This window comes from Periplaneta americana, chromosome 6 (genome assembly GCF_040183065.1).
Source record: "Periplaneta americana isolate PAMFEO1 chromosome 6, P.americana_PAMFEO1_priV1, whole genome shotgun sequence".
NCBI lineage: Eukaryota > Metazoa > Arthropoda > Insecta > Blattodea > Blattidae > Periplaneta > Periplaneta americana.
Window position 1 is genome coordinate 1,384,317 of NC_091122.1, and position 20,244 is coordinate 1,404,560.

The following is a 20,244-nucleotide window of genomic DNA, read 5'->3' on the forward strand; positions in this document are numbered from 1 at the left end:
TTCAGATACCGGAAAAGCTTTAAAGCTTTTGACAAAGTGTGGCATGAGGGACTCTTGTTTAAATTAAAACCAATAGTTTCAGACACATTATTTAGAATACTACAGTCCTATCTCTGCAGCAGAACATTTTCAATGAAGTATGAAAATGTAGTATCCCAGGTCAGAAGTATTCAAGCAGGTGTACCTCAGGGTAGTGTAAGTTACTTGGACCTTACATTTATTTGATTTATGTGTCTGATTTCCCCATAGACGCCAATTTAACAACAGCTCAGTTTGCAGATGATGCTGTTCTGTGACAAAAATTCATGTGAAATGGCAGCTAATAAATTGCAGCAGTTTTTACATTTAATGGATGTATGGTGTGACAAATGGAAAGTTAAAATGAACCTTAGCAAATCCAATGTTACTCAGTCCATCTATAAAAGTAAAACTAAAAATCAATTGATCACTCTACAAGGTGAAGAAGTATCACATGCTGAGTCAGTGCGGGTCAATGATTTTACATATTATATTGTGATCAGGGGTAGAACACAATCGTAAAACATACTAGGATTTATTTTATTATAGGCCTACAGAGTGGAAGTAGTTTTTCAGATTTTCAGAGCGAATAGCGCATGTTGTATGTAACAAAAAAGTATATCATATTGGTGGAAAGTTAATAGTTTTTTTTTTCAGAAAAAAAAAGTTTAACAACCCCTTATTCGGCAACTATTGCGAGTAGAATCGTGATTTTTGTCCATATGGATAGGGAAACTAACAAAGAATAATTTATCCCTCTGGTGTATGTCAATAGTGTGGACGTTTTTGTTGTAAATTGAATGTTAAAATTCTCTAATTTCAAGCCACTGCACGATGCGAGTTGGTTGCAACACATCGCAAGAGAACAGTAGGCCTACAGCGAGATACGGTACACCGTGTCGTTGATCTACATCTACATAACGAGAAGAGTGTGTTAGCGGCGGTGTTGCCAGACTGCTGAAACTTCAAGCTTAATTTTCTAAGTAATCACAAAGCGTAATATAGGTTTTCATTTACGTGTACCAAGACCGTCTCCAATATTGGAGTACTGGAGACGGTCTTGCGTGTACCCTATCGTCCATTTCAATCTTCAAGGTTATTTCACTTCCACCTCGTATAATTATAAAAAAAAAAACAACCAAACATGAATTAATTATGAAAGTATTTGATGGCATGGCTATATTATGCCCATTATGCCAGTTTATTTGTATATTATTATATTACGTCGGTAGTGGTTTATACCAATATCATTCGTTTTGTGCCGTGGCACAAAGCACCGTTTACACGAGTGTACAATTTGCACAAAGTGGTATGCGCATATACGCATTCTAATGTTTGAACAAACCTAATTACTTTCCTGCCAAGGTCTTAAAGCGAATAGAAATTGTAAAATAATCTACTGATTGTCTGCTTTTGAACAGACGTTTCTCACCGGAGATTTCCGCAAAAGTTTCTTGTGCAAGTGCATGTGTTTACAAAGTAGTATTGAAATGTACGTGTAGATGGTCCTTAAGAGTATTTTATAACTGACAAACCGAAGATTAATCAGTTACATGTGTAATGTTCAAGGAGGTGTTATTAGCCTGAGAAATACTGCGAAAAATTACGAGGTCATTAATTTAGTCCTCATTCAGTTATAATTGCGCGTGTTATGTCACCAAGGCGCATTAAGGTATCGTATAATGAAATTATGTTTCGTTTCTCCTATTGGAAGTCAGTAATTTATGTAAATTTCGATTTGCAGGTGTTTTAAAATTTAAATTTATATTACTTGTGTTTTTCTTCTTTATATGACATCATTGATTTTCGTGAAGTATCATATGGTATATAGATAAATAGATTTAACTCTTAAATCTGTGTCTTTGAGGTTAGGACACATGAAGTAATACAAGAAGTCTCGGGTAGCTTTGCCTAAGTGACAATTTGGAGCCAATTTGTCACACCTTCCGGCTCAACTGCTGTTGCCACTTTCCTGAAATGTGTTTTACACATCGATTTATTTACTGACATAGCTTCATATTGGCCAATTTTGTAGGGTCCACAAGCATCTTCATTGGCATAATGCTCTGCACACCTCAAACAGATGAACGGCTTCCTGGTGGTGACATTCCAGATTCCGATTCTTTTGTTGCAGTAAGATAAGCCTATGCCATATTTTTTTTTTAAGATTTAATTGTGGCTGTGTTAGGGAGAGACTATAATAATTAAAACAAAACCTTCTTATAGGTCCGCCAAGTGGAAAGTTTACCAACAAATGTGGAAGACGACAATGAGATGCCCATCCTCTCAGCAGTGAAACAGGAGACTGAGGTGAGTTGCTGTATAGGACTTCACATGTTTATACCAATCTGCCTGCACTAAGAGGGAATTGGCTCGTATACATGCTATTAATTATCTTACCTTTTTTTCCATTGGAACTAACTTATTGTATGAAATTTTGAAGTGTTTTCGTTCACATTAAACTAAAGTAATTAAAATATATCAGAGCTAATTTGCACAATTCTTGGTGAAGACCACACTGTGCACGTAAATAGGCCTAATAAAAAAAAACTAGACTATTATGTAAGAATACAAGAGGACCTGAAAACGCGTTCCCCATGAAAATCTAGAACTATGTATGTAACTTTTCAAAGCACATTGCACATATTACTTTGAGTTTTAACAAAATCATTTCAATAATGCACTGAGTGGGCTAAAAGCCCCACTACATCTGTTTATCTTTATACAAAACAAATCTGTAGGCTTACATGAAAAGTTTGTCGGTGATACTCATATGACATCTGGCAGTCGTATTTCGAGGTGTGATCATCACAGGAGACATAGGGAAACCTTAACTCACAGAAATTTGCAGCCTGTCCAAGAATGCAGAATGGCTAGGTGAATAGGAGAGTTTTCGGTGTGGAGGATACACTTGTGGTTTCTGTATATGCCCATGAGCAGTCGCATAGGCCTATTGGGAAAACTAAGAGTAACGCCATGCAGGAATTCAGGCCTGGTTTTGGTAAGGTGACACAGCAGAAATAATTTGTTGAAGTGGGAGAGAGAAGCTTTCAACATGGGATGTGTTAAAGATGCGAAGTGAAACTTGGGAGCTCCTCCACTCCTCGAGAAACTGGTACTGCCATTGCCGATGAAATTAACAAGAAAATATGCCACAGAGTTGCAAGTGCCACAATCGACAATGTGTGACCACATGAAAGACTTGGAAATGAAATCTTTTCGCCCTGTGACTTGAATTAACAGACAGGGATCTTGCTTGACTGCATGATGTTAGGCCAGTATGTGGCCGTGGTCGCTTGTGATCCCACACGAAGCCACAAGTCTGTCCTCCACACTGAAAACTCTCGTATTCACCTCGCCATCTTGTAGGCTACCTTGGAATGGCTCGGAATTTCCTTGTGTTATGATTTCCCTCAGCTTCGCCAGATGTCTCCCACCATAATCACACCAACAGATGTCATACAAGTATCACGACACATTTTTCATGTACAGATTTGTTTTAAGAAAAATAAACAGATGTAGGCCTAGTGGGACTTTTCGACTTTTTTCCCACTTTATACATAGGCCTATGACACTTCTAGTATTCTAACAGAAATATTTTTCTCTCTTTAATATCTTTCGTTTCTTTTTCTGTCCTGTTGTTAGGCAATTGTAGTTAACTCTTTCAAATATTGATTGACTTAGTTTCATTCGAGGAATAATATGTGTGTGATGGAAATGAGTGTGTATTGTAGATTCTTGAGCTTTGTTTTGACCACATCTTAACTCCATATTTTCTCTCAGGAAGTTGCTGTGAAGGAAGAACCACAGGATGAGCAGGATTCCGAGAGGTGAGTGTAATACTCCTCGAAATTTTCTGATTATGTTGCATCCAGGTTAATGAGTAACTTGTTGGTCATTATGCAATCTGTATGTGTGTAAAATGCTAGTCATTGGCCGTTTATTTTGACCAGACTCCAGAACTCGAACATTGCCGTAATAAAAAAGAACAAACTAAGTTTTGTACAAATTGAAATTATCTCAAGTCTGATGTTATATTCTCATTTCCACACTCCGGTTTTCTGGACACATTTTTTCCTGTCCAAATTTTCTGGATTTGGTTTCCCACGGCAAATTTTCTGGAGCTTCAATTTCAAGTAGCAGACAAGCAGTTTTTGGATATCAACAATATTTCAAACCAAACAAGGCTTCATTAGATGTGGCTGTAGAAACTGCTGTTCAAGTAGGAACCATCATTATGTTAAAACAGACGTGCTAGGCAACAACTCTAAATACCATTTTTCAGAGAGACGCAGAATTAAATATGCTGAACATGCATGGAAAATAGGATGCTTTCATCTCACTTATTTCTTCTGTTACGAGTTTTCAAAGCCCCAGAGTTATTTTGCAGTAACCTGGTATATTGCAGATTTCTCGTAGATGCTACTCTCGTGTTTTTCAGTAGAGAAGAAATTTCCATAATGATTATATAGGAATCTTTATTTTTAAATAATTTATGTTCATTTTGTTTTATTAGAATTGTTTTATAAATATACAGAGTGTTAGAAAGCATTCATTATTTGAGAGGTAGTAGTGTTCATCAAAAGAAGGATAAAAAGGTTTAATAAACATGAGTCCTAAAAAAATTAATGCCCGACATATGACATCTGAGTATAGTTGTTCATCAACATCAAAAGAAGGAAAAAAAAGGTTTAATAAACATGAGTCCTAAAAAAATTAATGCCAGACATATGACATCTGAGTATAGTTGTTCATCAACATCGTAGGAGATGCTTAATGTGATTTCCATTAAAAAAGAGCATTCAGCATTCTAAGACGCGTCTCCTACGATGTACTCATATTCAGAAGATATTAATTTTAGGACTTATGTTTATTAGATACTTTTGTCTTGTTTTGATAAATACTACCACTTCTCAAAATAAAAAAGGTAAAGGTGTCCCCGTAACATGCCATGAAGGCACTTGGGGGGCATGGAGGTAGAGCCCCATGCTTTCCATGACCTCGGCACTAGAATGAGGTGGTGTGGTCGGCACCACGCTCTGACCGCCTTTTACCCCCCGGGAAAGACCCGGTACTCAATTTTATAGGAGGTTGAGTGAACCTCAGGGCCGTTCTGAAAGTTTGGCAGCGAGAAAAAATTCTGTACCACCTGGGACTTATCAAAATATAGCCTAGAATACATTTTTAACACTCTATATATGACAACACTGATGATATGGCAGAAGAGGAGATGATACTAAGGGATATGCTTATGGAGCTAAATGACAGCTGTGAGCAGTATGGAATGAAGGTAAATGCAAACAAGACGAAGACCATGGCTACCGGAAGAAAAATAAAGAAGGTAAACGTGCGAATTCTAAATGAGGCAGTAGAGCAAGTGGACAGCTTCAAATACTTGGGGGTGTACTATAAGCAGTAACATGAGCTGCTGCCAAGAAGTCAAAAGGAGGATAGCAATGGCCAAGGAAGCTTTTAATAGAAAAAGGAGCATCTGCGGATCTCTGGAAAAAGAACTAAGGAAGAGACTAGTGAAGTGCTTTGTGTGGAGTGTGGCATTGATGGGGCAGAGACCTGGACATTACGACGAAGTGAATAGAAGCATTTGAAATGTGGATATGGAGAAGAATGGAGCGTGTGAAGTGGACAGACAGAATAAGAAATAAAGCTGTCTTGGAAAGAGTGGATGAAGAAAGAATGATGATGAAATTGATCAGAAAGAGGGAAAGAAATTGGCTGGGTCACTGGCTGAGAAGAAACTGCCTACTGAAAGATGCACTGGAAGGAATGGTGAACGGGAGAAGAGTTTGGGGCAGAAGAAGATATCAAATGATAGACAACATTAAGATACATGGATTATATCAGGAGACAAAGAAAAAGGGAGAAAATAGGAAAGACTGGAGAATGCTGGGTTTGCAGTGAAAGACTCGTCCAGTAGTTCTATAATTCTCTGTGAAGAGACAGACAGTTTATACAGGTGGCCTGACCAGGATGTGAAAAACTATATTTACGTAAAACCTTGAAAATCGACTTTAACGTCATTATAAGTTCTGACATAGTGTGGTGTGACGTGAGCTACTGACATTAGTGACAGAAATAAAGTTGTCTCTGTGTTTGCAGGTCCCATGGTGAGGGTGGTGGCACCTGGCAGTGGGAATGCAAAGAGGTCAGTGTGGCTGATGACTTATATACTTACTGCATTTAAATTATATTGTTGTTGTTGTTTTCTAATGCCAGGCGTTTGACAATAAAGTCATTTGACCTCTTGCACTCCAATATTTTTCAAAGATATTATCATGGCCAGTCACTGAAGCACAGATTTTGATTTAAATTATAGAGTAAAACTTTGCACCATGAGTAAACAGAAACATGTCCCAGTGTGGCGAGATTTTCAGTTGTTATTTGCACAGTTAATCATCTTGCAATAGTCAGTCAGTTTTTAGTTTTTATAAGATATGTTGTTATTGTTTTCTAATGGCAAGTGTTTGACAGTAAACTAATTTGACCTTTTGCACTCCAATATTTTCCAAAGATATTATCATGGTCGGCCACTGAAGCACAGATTTTGAAGTGTTCCGAATCCATTTCTTGGTTTGAGTTGCACAATGGGTAGTTAGGGGACTGATATATTCCAATTTTATGCAGGTGTTTGGCCAAACAATCATGACCTGTTGCCAATCTAAATGCAGCTACAGACGATTTTCGTGGTAAATCGGGAATCAACTGTGGATTATGATGCAGAGAGTTCTATTTTTTCGCTTGAGATTGTGTTATCAAATTTTGTTGCTGAAGTCTAATTAGTTTATGCTTGAAATTTATGTTGATATTTTAGTGAGTGGTTATGTTTTGATTGTAATTATTGATTAGTTTTCGTCAATGCCTGCAAGGCAATCTAAGCTGATATGTAAAACACTGAAAGGCCACAGAATAAAGTAATCTACAGTGTAGTTGATTATGACAGAGAGTGAATACTGAAAAAAATAGTCTGGTAAATACAAAATTCCATGTTTGAAAATAAGTTTTATTGCAAGATAAATATGATATTGGAGTTGTGTGGAATTTTTAAATAACAACATGTGTTCTTACGAATATCCTACCAGAAATGTAGATAATAATAATAATAATAATAATAATAATAATAATAATACACTCTTAAGATATATTTTAATTAGATTTTAGTAAGTTATACATTTCAATTTGTTTTCTTCTTATTCTACTCTGTATTTATATTTGTAATTCGAAGAAACATTTCGATTATCCAACTAAATTAATTTATTCTGAATTTAATGTATTTAATATTGAACAAATTCATAGGTATACGCTGTTAAAATTTTATCATAAAAATCGTAATAAGTTTGTATTACAGACACACAATTATGACACAAGACGAAATATTAATTCAACATTAGTAGAACCTAAATGTCTCACATCTGCTGGTCTAAAGCATAGCATTAATTTTGGCCCTCGGTTGTACAATGGTTTAACTAAATTACACCCAGAACTTCTAACATGTAACCCACATATAACAAGAAAATTAGAAACGTGTTAATATCTTCAACTTGATTAAATAAATTTATAGCCTATGTGTATGAATTAATCAACCTATATTATATTTGTATTCTATAATTTTGAAATATATAGTCCTACTTTTCACTTGCGATATTATTCTTGTCTAGTGTTAATATTATATTATATAATTCCATTGCCGCTGTAATTTTAATTCTATTTCCTATTTTATTTTATATTCTCTTATAGGCCTATTAATATTATATCTGAACTGCAACCGAACACGAGCGCTGCTCATTCGGTCTCAAATTTTGTTAATACTACTGTATCTCCTTTTTTATATTGTTGGTATTATTTTATTTCTATTTCTCTTGTTTGTTTGTAATTATATTCTTCTATATATTTAAATTTAAATAAATAAATATGTCAGTATACTGAGGCTTAGGAGTCTACCTCCATTGGGAGGAAGTTTGTAATAAATAAAATAAATACATTATAAGCTAGTTAATAATTAATATGAATTAGTAATTTCAATGAGTCGACATAAAAAGTCCACAAAAGAAAGCAGCAGAATAGGAAAAAGTACTGAAAGCCAACAACAGTAACATAGCAGTAGCGATGGTGAGCAGATCACACGTCGTGTTCAATATGCATAAAAGTACGTTTATTGAGATACAAACCAGCACCACTCAACACACTGTACACTTGAAGTGGAAACATGAAATGCCACCTACTTTAGCTGAGGAAATCTGAAGTGCATGGTGGCGTAGTATGTGTGTGTACTTCATTGTAATATTTTACGCCTTGAGGGACTGTGTTGTGTTGAGTGGTACAAGTGACGTGGAAATGTGTTTATCTTCGTTCCTTACATTCTTTGGCAGGAGGACGTTGATGGGGACAAAGATGAAACTCTCTTCCCACAAACTGATCCACTTGGTGATAATCAGCAGGAGGTGTGCCCAGTGAGTATACTGTCTTTAATACCCAATTATCCATTGCACTCTTGCATTCGTCTGCTTTCTTTTCTGAAAGATGGCGTTCAGTCACTAGTGCTGATCTTTGTGACTAGAGTAACAAGCAAACAGTTCAGTATTTGAAATACATTTATCAAATTTGCTTGGTCTTGGTCCTAGGACGGTTATGAACAAGAATATGATAAAATTGGAACTGTCTCCTTAATCTCACTGAGACAGGTTTTGCAGTTTTATGATGCTGAGTTGTGACAACTGTTTCACAGTTTTGACAGTCTTTGCTGTGTCCCCATTGTTGATCTTGTTACATTTCCCAAACTTTCTGTTCAGTACTTAATACAGTTCTGTGATGGCTTTGAGTCCAGAAGATGCTCCAAGAGCAGTTGCAGCTTCAGTTGTGTTGCGAATTTGCTAGCAACAACACCTTTCATATATGAGGTGGGTCAAGTTGTTGGAGTTTAACATTGGCCAGAAATACTGTTTCTTTTACTCTGGAGGTGTTGAGAGACTGCCGTGTTACAAGAGTAACGGGAATAAATCAGCAGGTGAGTGGACATTGAGAATAAGACTTGGGGAATCAGGCTGATGTTTAAAAGTGGCTGGTTCTCAGTAGACATAATACCAACAGAGAGTCCATCTACAGTTTTCTTGAGAACGCGTGATTTGGACAGTGCAGCAATGTTCTCTCCACTGACGAATCATTCAGCCTCATGTCTCCAGACAGAAGGAAAATAGTGTTGAGAATATCTCTGAAGCATTATGTTCAAGTACCTTCTTAGCAAGAACTGCTGACGGAGGAAGTTCCTTCATGGTATGGGGGCCACCAACTCCTCTGAAGCTTTGTGTTCATCGGAAATGAAGTATTGACTGCACATCGACATATTGTGGAGGTACTTTTTGAACATGTCATTCCTTTTATCCCTCATGTGTCGAGAACTGCGTTTTGGTGTACAACAACACTAGACCTCACACTGCTCGATGTGTGTCAGTTCCTATAGGAGACGGAATTCATCATTGTGAATTGGCCAGCACGAAATCCTGACCTCAACCCCATCGAGCATGTATAGAACATTCTCTGACGTCAAATCCGCCAACGAATTCTGAGATTTGGGCAGCTCTTCACGAAGAACGGGAGGCAATTCCACATCCTTATCGTCAGGATGCTGTTATTGATTCTATGTGCAATAATACACGTTACTGAGTTACATTAAAACAGTAATTCGTTTATTTAGTGGCAAGGGATGTGTCAAAGTTGTTTTGTAGAAAATTGATTCAAGTGACACAAGAAAAGCTTAAGACACGACTTCTGTTCATTCCCAGTTTAGTGTTAATTTTGTTTGTTAAAGTGATCTTTTTGTATAAAAAATAAGTAGTGCTTTAAAGTACAGTCTGATCTCTTTGGGTATGGATAATATTAATTTACTATTATAAAGCTGTTGTGATAGTAGGAAAAATTTCTTGCTGATTATATTATGATTAAAAGATGAGAGTTTCCATATATGACAATCAACAATTCATAATCTGAAAGGACAAATGAAACTCATAGATGATTAAAATGGCTACAACAAATCAACAGCGGGCACAATGTGTTCTTTGGTATGCTAAATATGAGTGTGTTAAAAGAGTTCAAAGGGAAATTCGACGTGAGTATGGTGTGCGTAATGTACCTAAATACGTTTCCATAATGTTGTGGTATCGAACATTTGTAGAAAAAGGTTCTGTGTTAAAAAAACATACAGGAGATCGCAGGCAAAACCCAGTACAAGAAGCAGCTATCTCTTGGCTTGGCCTCCAAACTCCCCAGATCTAATCCCTCCTGACTTCTTCATGTGGGATTTTGTTAAAGACAGTGTCTATTCACAGAGACCCAGGAACATTGATGATTTGAGCTTTTCAACAAATCATCCCTCATATGTTACAACGGACATGGGCTCAATTGCATCACCGTTATGAGTTGTGTACGGTGTGCAACACGGGTCATGTTGAGCTCTGAGGAATCTCCCATCTTTCAGTGTTGTATGCACAAAGTTTCAACAAATAAAGTTCAGTAGTAAATGTTTTACTGAGTTTTTATTTTATCCATACCCAAATGGATCACCCTGTATTATGAAGATATGTTGCATGTGGAGTAGGGTTTACGTTGATTAAATATGTATTTATTAAACAAATGTAGTGTTGCGCTTTTTTTTACTCAGCAATGTAATTAATTACATAATGAGGATACTCGTGTATGATCTCTGCCAATCTCTTTGATTTCCAAGAAAAAGTGGTTTCATGCCAGGTTTTGGTTCCCGATACTGTTGTTTGTGGTCCTCCTCCTCATTGGCTGTAGTTCAAAAGAATGTCCCAGTTCATTTTAATCTACATTTCTGTTTGAAAGAGGCTGGAAACCGAATCATGGGAGACGACCATAGTGAAAGAGGAGCCAGAGAAGCAAATGGAAGTAGAAATAAATGGCTTGTTGATACCGGAGAGGTGAGTACTCAGTCTGAAGTAAGTTATACAGTCTGGTGTGTATATATTGCCTATGCGTGCCCTGCATTTAATTCAGATGGAATTGTGCAGATAAGTTGAAGTAAAGAATGAGACTTTCCATGCTTACTGGTGTGACATTCGGACAAGGATTTCGATGTAATAATCTTCAATAAATGTAAATAATAATACAATTTTTAGTGTTGTAATATTTTATTTCATAATAGTTTAACAAAAAGCGTCTTACTCTAAAATTATATTCCTGTTCTCAAATAATTAAAGAAAGATATTAGCTTCAAAATCTTCTTAACAGGTGTGACAGAAATGTTCCCTTACTTTTCACACTACTGAATATCATTGAATATTTCTGTGAATTGAAGTAATTCAGAATACTTTCGTGAAATCAGTAGTACTAAGGAAATAAATAAGTAGGCTACTTTAATACAGATAACAATGTAATATCTTAACTCAAAATATATATATCGATGGCTGAGAAACAGACTGTTCCCAGTCCAACTTTTTATAACAAAGAAATCTGTGTTTCAGTTCTTGTCTGCATATATGAATCGAACAAAACTGTAAATATTCCTCTCCATAAGTGAAGTTATTCCAAATTGTTTCATGAAGATTTGAATGTCAGGACTTTAAAATAGCTCTCCTGAAAAAAAAAAAAAATAGTAAAATGGACTTGGCACAGTCTGGATCTGGGCCATCGATGCGAGATTTTTCATAACAATACGGGTGTGACTAGTACACTTTAGTTTAGTATATAATTGAAAATGAAACACATTTCACTGATAAATAGTAAATCTTTCAAGGACAATGCTTTTTTAAACAAAAGGTGCTTGGTATTATATCTTATAATTACATTTTCTCATAGACCAACTCGTTTTGAAAATACAAATGAATACCTATCACCAACATTTTTCATGGTTGTTCAGGGAAAATACCTACTATTTGATCGAAGGTAACACAGAAAACATCATTTTCATCCATACTAAACATTTTAGCATGTCCATCAGCACTACACAATAAAACAAACCAATACACATAAATTCATTAAAAATATGTTTCTGATATATATAATTCTTCCAATCAATGCCTGCTTCAAAGGTAAAATAATAATTTTAAATTTTGAGCTTGGATGTTTATTGCCTCACAGGCAGATCCCTGTGTTGAAGCAGCAGGAGCTTCCGCCGCTCTTGTGCAAGGTGTGTGGAAAGTGGTTCCTGCACCAGTCAGTCCTCCAGCGCCACATTGTGACGTGCCACCAGGCACCCTTCGAGTGCTCCTACTGCTGCGGCACGTTCTCGCGCATCAAATGCCTGGTTGCCCACGTGCGTCGCTTCCACGGGGGAGGGTTCAAGCCACAGCCCTGTGGAGGGTGCAAGTCGCAGAATCCCTGCGAAGGGTGCAAGCCACAGTCCTCCGAGACTCGTGCCAGGCCGTTTGGCTGCACCATCTGCGGCCAGACCTTCGTGTTCCGTGGGCACCTGCTGCGGCATGCGCTCTCCCACACCGGCGAGAAGCCGTTCCGGTGCAGCACGTGCCACAAGAGCTTCGAGGACTTGAGGTCGCTGGAGATGCACAGCCAGCTGCCGTACCGCTGCATCGTCTGCTGCAAGCGTCTGTCGGGCAACATAGCTCTGGCAGCACACCAGCGCCAGCACGCCCCCTTCCACTGCGCGGAGTGCGGTCGAGAATTCGCGCGTCCCGAGACGCTGAAGCTGCACATGCTGTGGCACAGCGGCTCGCTGCCGTACAAGTGCGAGGTGTGCGGCACGGGCTTCCCCAAGGAGGCAGTGCTGGTGCGCCACCGCCGCATCCACTTAGAGCATTGACAGTGAGGTGCGTATTACAGGGTGTAACGGATAACGTATATGATTATATCAACATGGGTCGGGAAATGGCTGGTTTCTGCGTCTGATCACAGTGTACTCCAGTCTGTTTGCTGGAATTATTGTGATGCATTCTGTTTACATTGCCTTAGATGAACTGTTCGACCTTCTGACCTTCACACTCACCAGATCTCAACCCATTGCACTTCTCCATCAGCAGATTCCAGAAGGCTGTCAGACAATGAGGATTGTCAGGAATTTGGCAGCATGGTCGGATCTCAATGAGAGACAAGCTGCAGCCTGTTTTCAGGCAGGAAGTGGACAGTTTGAACAGTTCATCTAGGGAAATGTAAATAATTCCAGCTGGAGTGCACTGTGATCATACTTGCAAGTCCTGCTCACAAGCCAAGCATTTGCAGACCAATGTTGGTGTAACCATTTTTGCTCCTATACAGGGTGTTTCAGAAATACTTTGACAAACCTTGGGGGCATGTTCCTCACACCAAAACAAGAAAATCCTTAGTTTTTTAGTTGTTAATGAAAAAACATAATGAAACATCTGTTAGATATTGTCAGCTTGGTAGCAAGTGTTGCAACTTTAATCAATTCATAAACTCATAACAATGAAAGTTCAGGTTCAACGTGTTTCGAGGTACAATCCAACAACGTAACATTTCTTATGAGTTTCTGAATTGATTAACGTTGCAACACTTGCTACCAAGTTGGCAATATCTAACAAATGTTGCATTATGTTCTTTCATTAATAGCTAAAAAACTAAGGATTTTCGGACATATGTTTACATGAACTTTTTTTCTAGTTTTGCTGTAAGGAATATGCACCCAAGGTTTGTCAAAGTACTTCTGAAACACCTTATATATGAGGAAATTCATACCTGAAGTTTTATTCACTTTTTTCGTTACACCCTTTATATATTTGTGGATGAGTCAGGAGTACAAATATTCATCTACAGACATTTTGTTGTTGTAGGATAATATAGAAGGGCATGTGGTAGTGTATAAGGTATCACTTTTGGCATTTCCCACACTACACTATAGGGGCACAGCCCCAAGTCTGTTAGTGGCAGTCCTGATGTGCTCCCCTGTACAAGTGGCATGAAATGCATTTGCCTTGTGGTCGCTGGTAGCAATATGAGATTCATTGAGGTTATTCACACTAAGGAAAGGTATGCAGTTGGTTGCCTTTTGTGATGAAGAGGCAATAAACAAATGTCTAATTATAATTATTAATAAAGCAATTGACACAGTTAAAAATTTCTCAGCAATTACAGTGGTAAGAGTTTTGGTTAGTTTAATTTGTATATGACAAACTTGTTGAACGACTATATATGACTTCAGGCTTTCCCGGCGTTTGATATAGAATAACTCTTCTTGGGTTCTCAGCCAGGTGAGTTGGAGATTAGCTTCCAAGCTTTCGACGGCTAGCTCTGCCATGAAGTTCATCCCTGAAGAAGATGGCAGAGCTAGCCGTCGAAAGCTTGGAAGTCAATCTCCAACTCACCTGGCTGAGAACCCGAGAAGAGTTATCCTTTATTGAACGACTAGTTGCATATAGGAATATTGTAATTATTGAAGGTTTGGTGATGTGTGTGTTATGGCTAGTGTGTTGGTGTATCGTGTGATTTTTTTTATTTGTTTTTATTTATTGTTATGTTTTTATTAATATATTATGCTGTATTATATATTTAGAAAAATTAATTTATTTTCATTTTATTTCTTTTTTGAGAAACATGATGAGCAACATTTCAAATCCTTTCCCAGCATTTCACAAAACACACACTGTGTGGCAGAGTTGTATGACGGAGCTTCTGACAGAAGCTGCTATCTCACAATCTGTAATCGATCAGATAGTCTTGTGGACGGACAGCCTGTCGTGAAATGAATACCTCATGATGACGTTTCTGTGACAGTTGGTCCACATAGCACTAAGCGAAGTATAGCAGGATCACTGCATTGTGTTACCGTTCATGGTTTTCTGCCCTAGGGCAGGTCTTTCATTGCAAAGCCAGCATGCCACCATTTTCGTGGTCTTCCCAAATTTCTCCTGCCTCTTGGTAGCCCACACAGGCAAGAATTTGTCTAGGCCATCTAGTGTGATCCAGCCTTTCTTCCATTGAAGTCTATATTGCTGAACAAAATGAACTATAGGATCTATTTTTTTATAGTAATAAGTAATAAGAAGCCCAAATGTATGAGTTACGTGATAGCTGAACTAGCGAATAGGGATTATAAAGAATGGACACTTCGCGTCGGTACCTTTGATGTAGCCGGACTGATTTCAATGACCTTCAAGCCAGCTAGAGCGTCAGATTCTGCTTTCTCACTAGAGTTGGCGCTGACATCACACCAGCTAGCAGTCGACACAGCGGAAATATAACACATACAATTAATACATCTAGGTACATTATGTACTGAAATAAAATAAATTGGATCCATAAAATAATAAATCCTTCATTAACTGCAATGTCTAGACTCTAGAGTTTCTTTATAATGAGAGTTGAGACGTTGACCCCAACAACAATTAAAATATGTAATAATTTGATAGCGCTGAAAATGGAAAAACAAAACTCTTACGAGAAGTAAAACCATATACCTATATTATATTATATACAAATATTAAACGAATTGGATACTTAATTTTATAACGTATTATATTATTTTATAATATAATGTATTATATCTGAAATATAAAATATTATTATTACAACTAGTTTGTCACTGAGAAATAAGGAAAAGCTGTTAACTTGAATTTATTTGAAGCAAAGCGTTACTGGATTATGCAATAAGGTAGGCGATGTTTGGATCCTGTGCCTCAACTCTATTCTCAATTATTATCTTAGCGTATGCTCGATTACACTAACCTCTAGCGCTTGAAAGTGGAACTAGCCGCTGGCGCACAGAGAAACAAAACACAGGAAAATTCGCTCAGTGTCCATTCTTTATAATCCCTATTCGCTGGGTGGACCATGTGCTGCGACAAGACAAAAGTGTTGAAAAGTCTTAAGCAGTAGAAGTTATCAGATGGAGTAGCAGTTAGTGTGTCTGACTGAAACAAGCAGGCCCAGGTCCAGATCCTGGTTGGGCCAAGTTACGATTGCTAGGTAACTTTCGGCACTGGCCCTCGAACTCATTTCGTCTTCATCAGTTTTAACTTCATCTGTTATCTCTCAATAGTCTCAGGTCGACCGAGGATGCAGTAGGATGTAGTACCGTGACTTGCATACAGCTGCAGAAGTGCAGGGGGTGGAGGGGCTTTCGTAGTGAACTGGGTGTTGTGTAGTTGAATCGATAGATGGCATCAAACAGTAAATCATGATACTTACAGGAATGCAGTCCTGTAGACTTCCCTATCTAGTAGAGTAAGCACAAAAAACCTTAGGCTATAATGGAAACTTTTGAGCCCTCCTCTTTAATAAAAGAAAATTTGTCAGATGAATGTGAGTCACCAATGAAAATGCTGAGTAAGAAAAGGAAGTTGGTAAATAATATGGTAGAATTAATAGAACAATTCTGGGCATTATGATATGGTGAAATTTGCAAACTAATGGCCTCTTTCCAGTGAACACACTGTCTCTGCACTTTCAGAGTGTGCACTGGCCATTATCAGTTTCGTGTTCAATCACATTGACAGTAGCTGTCCTCCAGTCAGTGATGTGGCATCAGTATTTAGCATTACTGTCCCGAGCCGTGGCATCCTGCCTAGGACTCGCATTACAGAATGTGCGCTAGTTAGAGTCCTCATGGGGGAAGAAATTTTCCCATGAAATTTCGACCAGTGTGTGGGACCAGTGCCCACCCAGCATTGCACTTGGGTAGCTATGATAGGTAGTGAAATCCGGCCAGCTATAATGGCTGGGAGGATTATTGTGCTAACCAAACGATACCTCCATTTTGGTTGGATGATTGTCCACCTCTGCTTCGGAATGTGAACGTGAGATCAGCAGCTGGCTGGTCGGTCTGGGCCCTTCAAGGGCTATGGTACCACGGATTATTTGGTTGTTATTCAGTATTACTCCCTTCCTCCATACCCCACAAGCCTCGTTCTCACATTGCTTGTTTCTGTGATGGCCTGCATGCTGGAAATCCTGCCCCCTGATGGCTGCTTTGTTAGCTGTCATGCTGGATTTCAAGATTGGGTTGCTTGCTGTTTTTCGTGTTGGCTTGTATGCTGGAACCAAAGATGATGACATAGTATCACTGCTGAAACCATGTTGCCATGTTCGTTGTTTTCCAACTAAATTGTCTTTTCTGTATTCCTTAGTTTCTAAGAAACAGCAAATAAATATCGGACTTCAGCTGTTTCACGCTTATACTTTAATTATTTTATTATAACACTTACTGTTGCTAATGTATGACTTTGGTTGTTTTCCACTCACGGTTTAGTTTCTTTTTCATCATGAGTGTTGGCAACAGATGAAGCCACAGATGATTTTCAAATTTGAACTGTGAAAAGAGCCAGCTGCGTGTGAACAGTAACCAACACGGGAGCCAGCAGCGTACCCATCAGAGCACCAAGCTTGCTGCCAGCAAGGAAACAAGCAACGTGGAAACTGGGTTTTAGATAGAGACTTCATCTATCCTTTGGCAATATTTCATCCAGTTCTTTGTGCCTTTCCTTTCAGCATTATTCAGATCCCGAACTCTCATTTCTTATTTTATAGCTTATTAAAACGGACAAAATAAAAGAAAATTACAGGAAATTGCATATTTACGCCTCATTGTAGGAAATCACAGCCTAAAGGGGGGTCAGCCAGAGTGAAGGTTTACATACACCCACCCGTCTGTTTAGTCAGAAGTCAAAATTCAAACAAACACACAAAAGCTCACCACAAGGAGCTGCCTCAAGCACTACCTTGTTTAGCGTAATAATAATAATAATAATAATAATAATAATAATAATAATAATAATAATAATAATAATAATAATAAACGATCTTCCAGACCACCTCATCAAGACATAAAACATAAAAGTAGCACTATTTGCAAATGATTTAGTAATCTGGACATCTGCCCTCTACAAGATACAATACAAATTAACTTCCCAAATGAATCAAGCTTTGACTAAACTTCCAGATTGGTGCAAGGAAAATAAGATGGAAATTAACATTACCGAAACAAGATTTCAATCATTCACTCTAATATCCGGTTTCTCGAAAGACGAGATAATGACTCATTAGTTAGCAATTCCACAGTTACCAGTGCCGTAATTCTGTTACTCAGTTTCTTGAAAGTTTTGTTAGTTTGCTAAGAATGGTAACTGATTTAATTATTGACAATATAGTTCTGCTAGATTCAGGTAGATGGAACTAGTGATGCATGACATTAATTCGGAAGTCGTAGACATTAACACAGTCTGATTCACAAATTAATAAGAGTTGCATAAAATCTAAAATTATTAGTACTTGGTCAGTTGTCTGAAAGGATAATACGTGATAAGTTGTCTTGCATCTTTGTTACAAAATCCGTGACTGCAACATTATTCAGGCAAAAACATTTGTGGAACTCTTCTTCGCTATATTTTGTAATGAAATCAACCCAATTTCTATACACTCTTGGTCTGCTAATTTCGTATACAATATCGAAAACTTCATCTGAAGGTGATAAACTTTTTTTGAAGACTTATAATATTGCTATACTGCAATAATGACCATAATCGCCGTCTCTAGTAATGTAAATAATTCATATAGATCCAGTAGGCTTTGTTAGTTGAATGAAAACAGCTGAAAACTGAAGGCGATTGCATTCTTTCGATGGTTGTGCGCATGTAAGAGGAATTACATCAGTGGCCTTATTCCATCTCCAGACAGACATAACTTCCACAGAATGTCTCTCTCTTTCCATCACCTTAATGCCAAAATCGACATGTAATGAATACAAACCATCTTCACAAGTGTCAGCCATCATGAGACTGATGCTGGTGGAGATTCTCAGCTAGAAAAGTACTGCTGGGATGCAAGACAGCAAATGGAGCAGAGCCAAAGTTAAGTGCATTAGCGAACAACAACTTTTTGAAGCCCATATGAAAGAAGTGTTAAGTATTTTATTTCAGAAAGAAAAAGCAATCAACATAGTGAGTTAAGTGAATTAGAAGGTTTTGCTCTTTCCACCAAAGTGTGAGTTCCATTTACCTTGCCCTTGACCATGTAGACCGTACTGTTGAAACTGCTGGTGCTTCTTGCCGCAGATGCACGCATTTTATGAAAAGAGCTGGCAGGAATGCTTTGATTGCTTTTCAGAAAATTGAGCATAGGCTTGCGTGTTTGTTTTCTGAACTTCCTCTGCAGTTTGAGTTGGAAGTAAAGAGAGTCAGTTTTTAACATTGGATTGGAGGACATTCTGTCTGAGGATATATTGTTTTGGGATATATTCATTACGTTAATAAATGCAGTAGGTAAACTCGTACTAAAATAATTGTTAAATTCGCATTCCGTGCATATAGTTTGTCTCCCAGGAATGTAACTGTAGAGAGAGAAAGTTACGTAGTCACATGGTGTTAGTTCAAAATGGCTCTGGAAGAAAATTAAGAATGTTGTGTAAACTTTGATTCCTCTGGAATGGAAGGAAGTATTTCGTATTGAAAGTGAGCCTAAAATGGCAGATTTTCTTGGAGCATTTAGTTGTCAGTTCAGCAACTAGATGTCACTGTGAAGAACTGAAGTTCGCGATTATACAATTGATAGGGACAGGAAATGCAACATGTTGCGGGATCCATCAGTGTTGTCAAGTTGTAGAGCATATTTAAAACTGGTTAACTGTTGTTTGCTATAATAAAAAACATAATACGTTTGCTGTTTGTATGTAATAAAAATGTGAAACAGCAAAATCTTAAAACGTGAATATTTATAATTTAATAATTTGTAAATCACTGCACTATCTGTACGTGAATGTACTAAGACACTGAATACATAAACTGAATTACTTTGTAACTATTGTTTATTTATATATCAAACGTAATGTTGTTTCAGTCTTTAAACCTGTATTGAAGTGAAAGCACCTAAAAAGTATTGTATTTGCCACATTGTCTTTAGCAGGGAGAGTAAACGAACTTCTATGTGTGTGTATTATATTAGGTTAAAGCACATATTGATAATAAATGGTCTTCATTTAAAGATGTTCGTGCACTGTTAGTTTCCACTTAATATGAACATACAATCCAATAGAATCATGGGCACCATTCCTGGCCTATTAAAATTACCTTTCTTCCCCACCTGCGCAGGTTTGCCTTACTGTACCTTGCATGTCCAGATAACTGATTTAGGTGTCACTGCAAAGCATTGAAGTCGAATAACCAGGAGCAGTGATGTAATGAACGAACATTGTGTGGCTCATTTTCAACAAAATCAAATTACGTAGTTGGTGATATTATGTTGAGAATAAAGTTTTGTGGGTGTAAAGTAAGAAAAAAGTAGAGTCTGTAACATGTT

At 37.7% G+C, this 20,244-nt stretch overlaps 1 protein-coding gene across 3 annotated transcripts; it reads left to right on the forward strand.

Moving 5' to 3' along the window:
• Nucleotides 1-964: 964 nt before the first annotated feature.
• LOC138700876 (zinc finger protein OZF-like) lies at nucleotides 965-19,931 on the forward strand. 3 transcript variants are annotated; one of them, XM_069827265.1, is made up of 8 exons: nucleotides 965-1,014; nucleotides 2,054-2,151; nucleotides 2,245-2,328; nucleotides 3,802-3,848; nucleotides 6,136-6,181; nucleotides 8,403-8,483; nucleotides 10,875-10,967; nucleotides 12,127-19,931. In XM_069827265.1, the coding sequence occupies exons 2-8, from the start codon at nucleotides 2,080-2,082 to the stop codon at nucleotides 12,889-12,891; spliced, it is 1,188 nt and encodes a 395-aa protein (XP_069683366.1). In that variant the 5' UTR covers nucleotides 965-1,014; nucleotides 2,054-2,079; the 3' UTR covers nucleotides 12,892-19,931. The 3 variants fall into 3 exon arrangements, with proteins under 3 accessions (XP_069683366.1, XP_069683367.1, XP_069683369.1); XM_069827268.1 differs by lacking the exon at nucleotides 965-1,014 and adding an exon at nucleotides 1,170-1,690 and having other exon boundaries at nucleotides 10,873-10,967; XM_069827266.1 differs by lacking the exons at nucleotides 965-1,014; nucleotides 2,054-2,151 and adding an exon at nucleotides 1,160-1,690.
• Nucleotides 19,932-20,244: the final 313 nt, after the last annotated feature.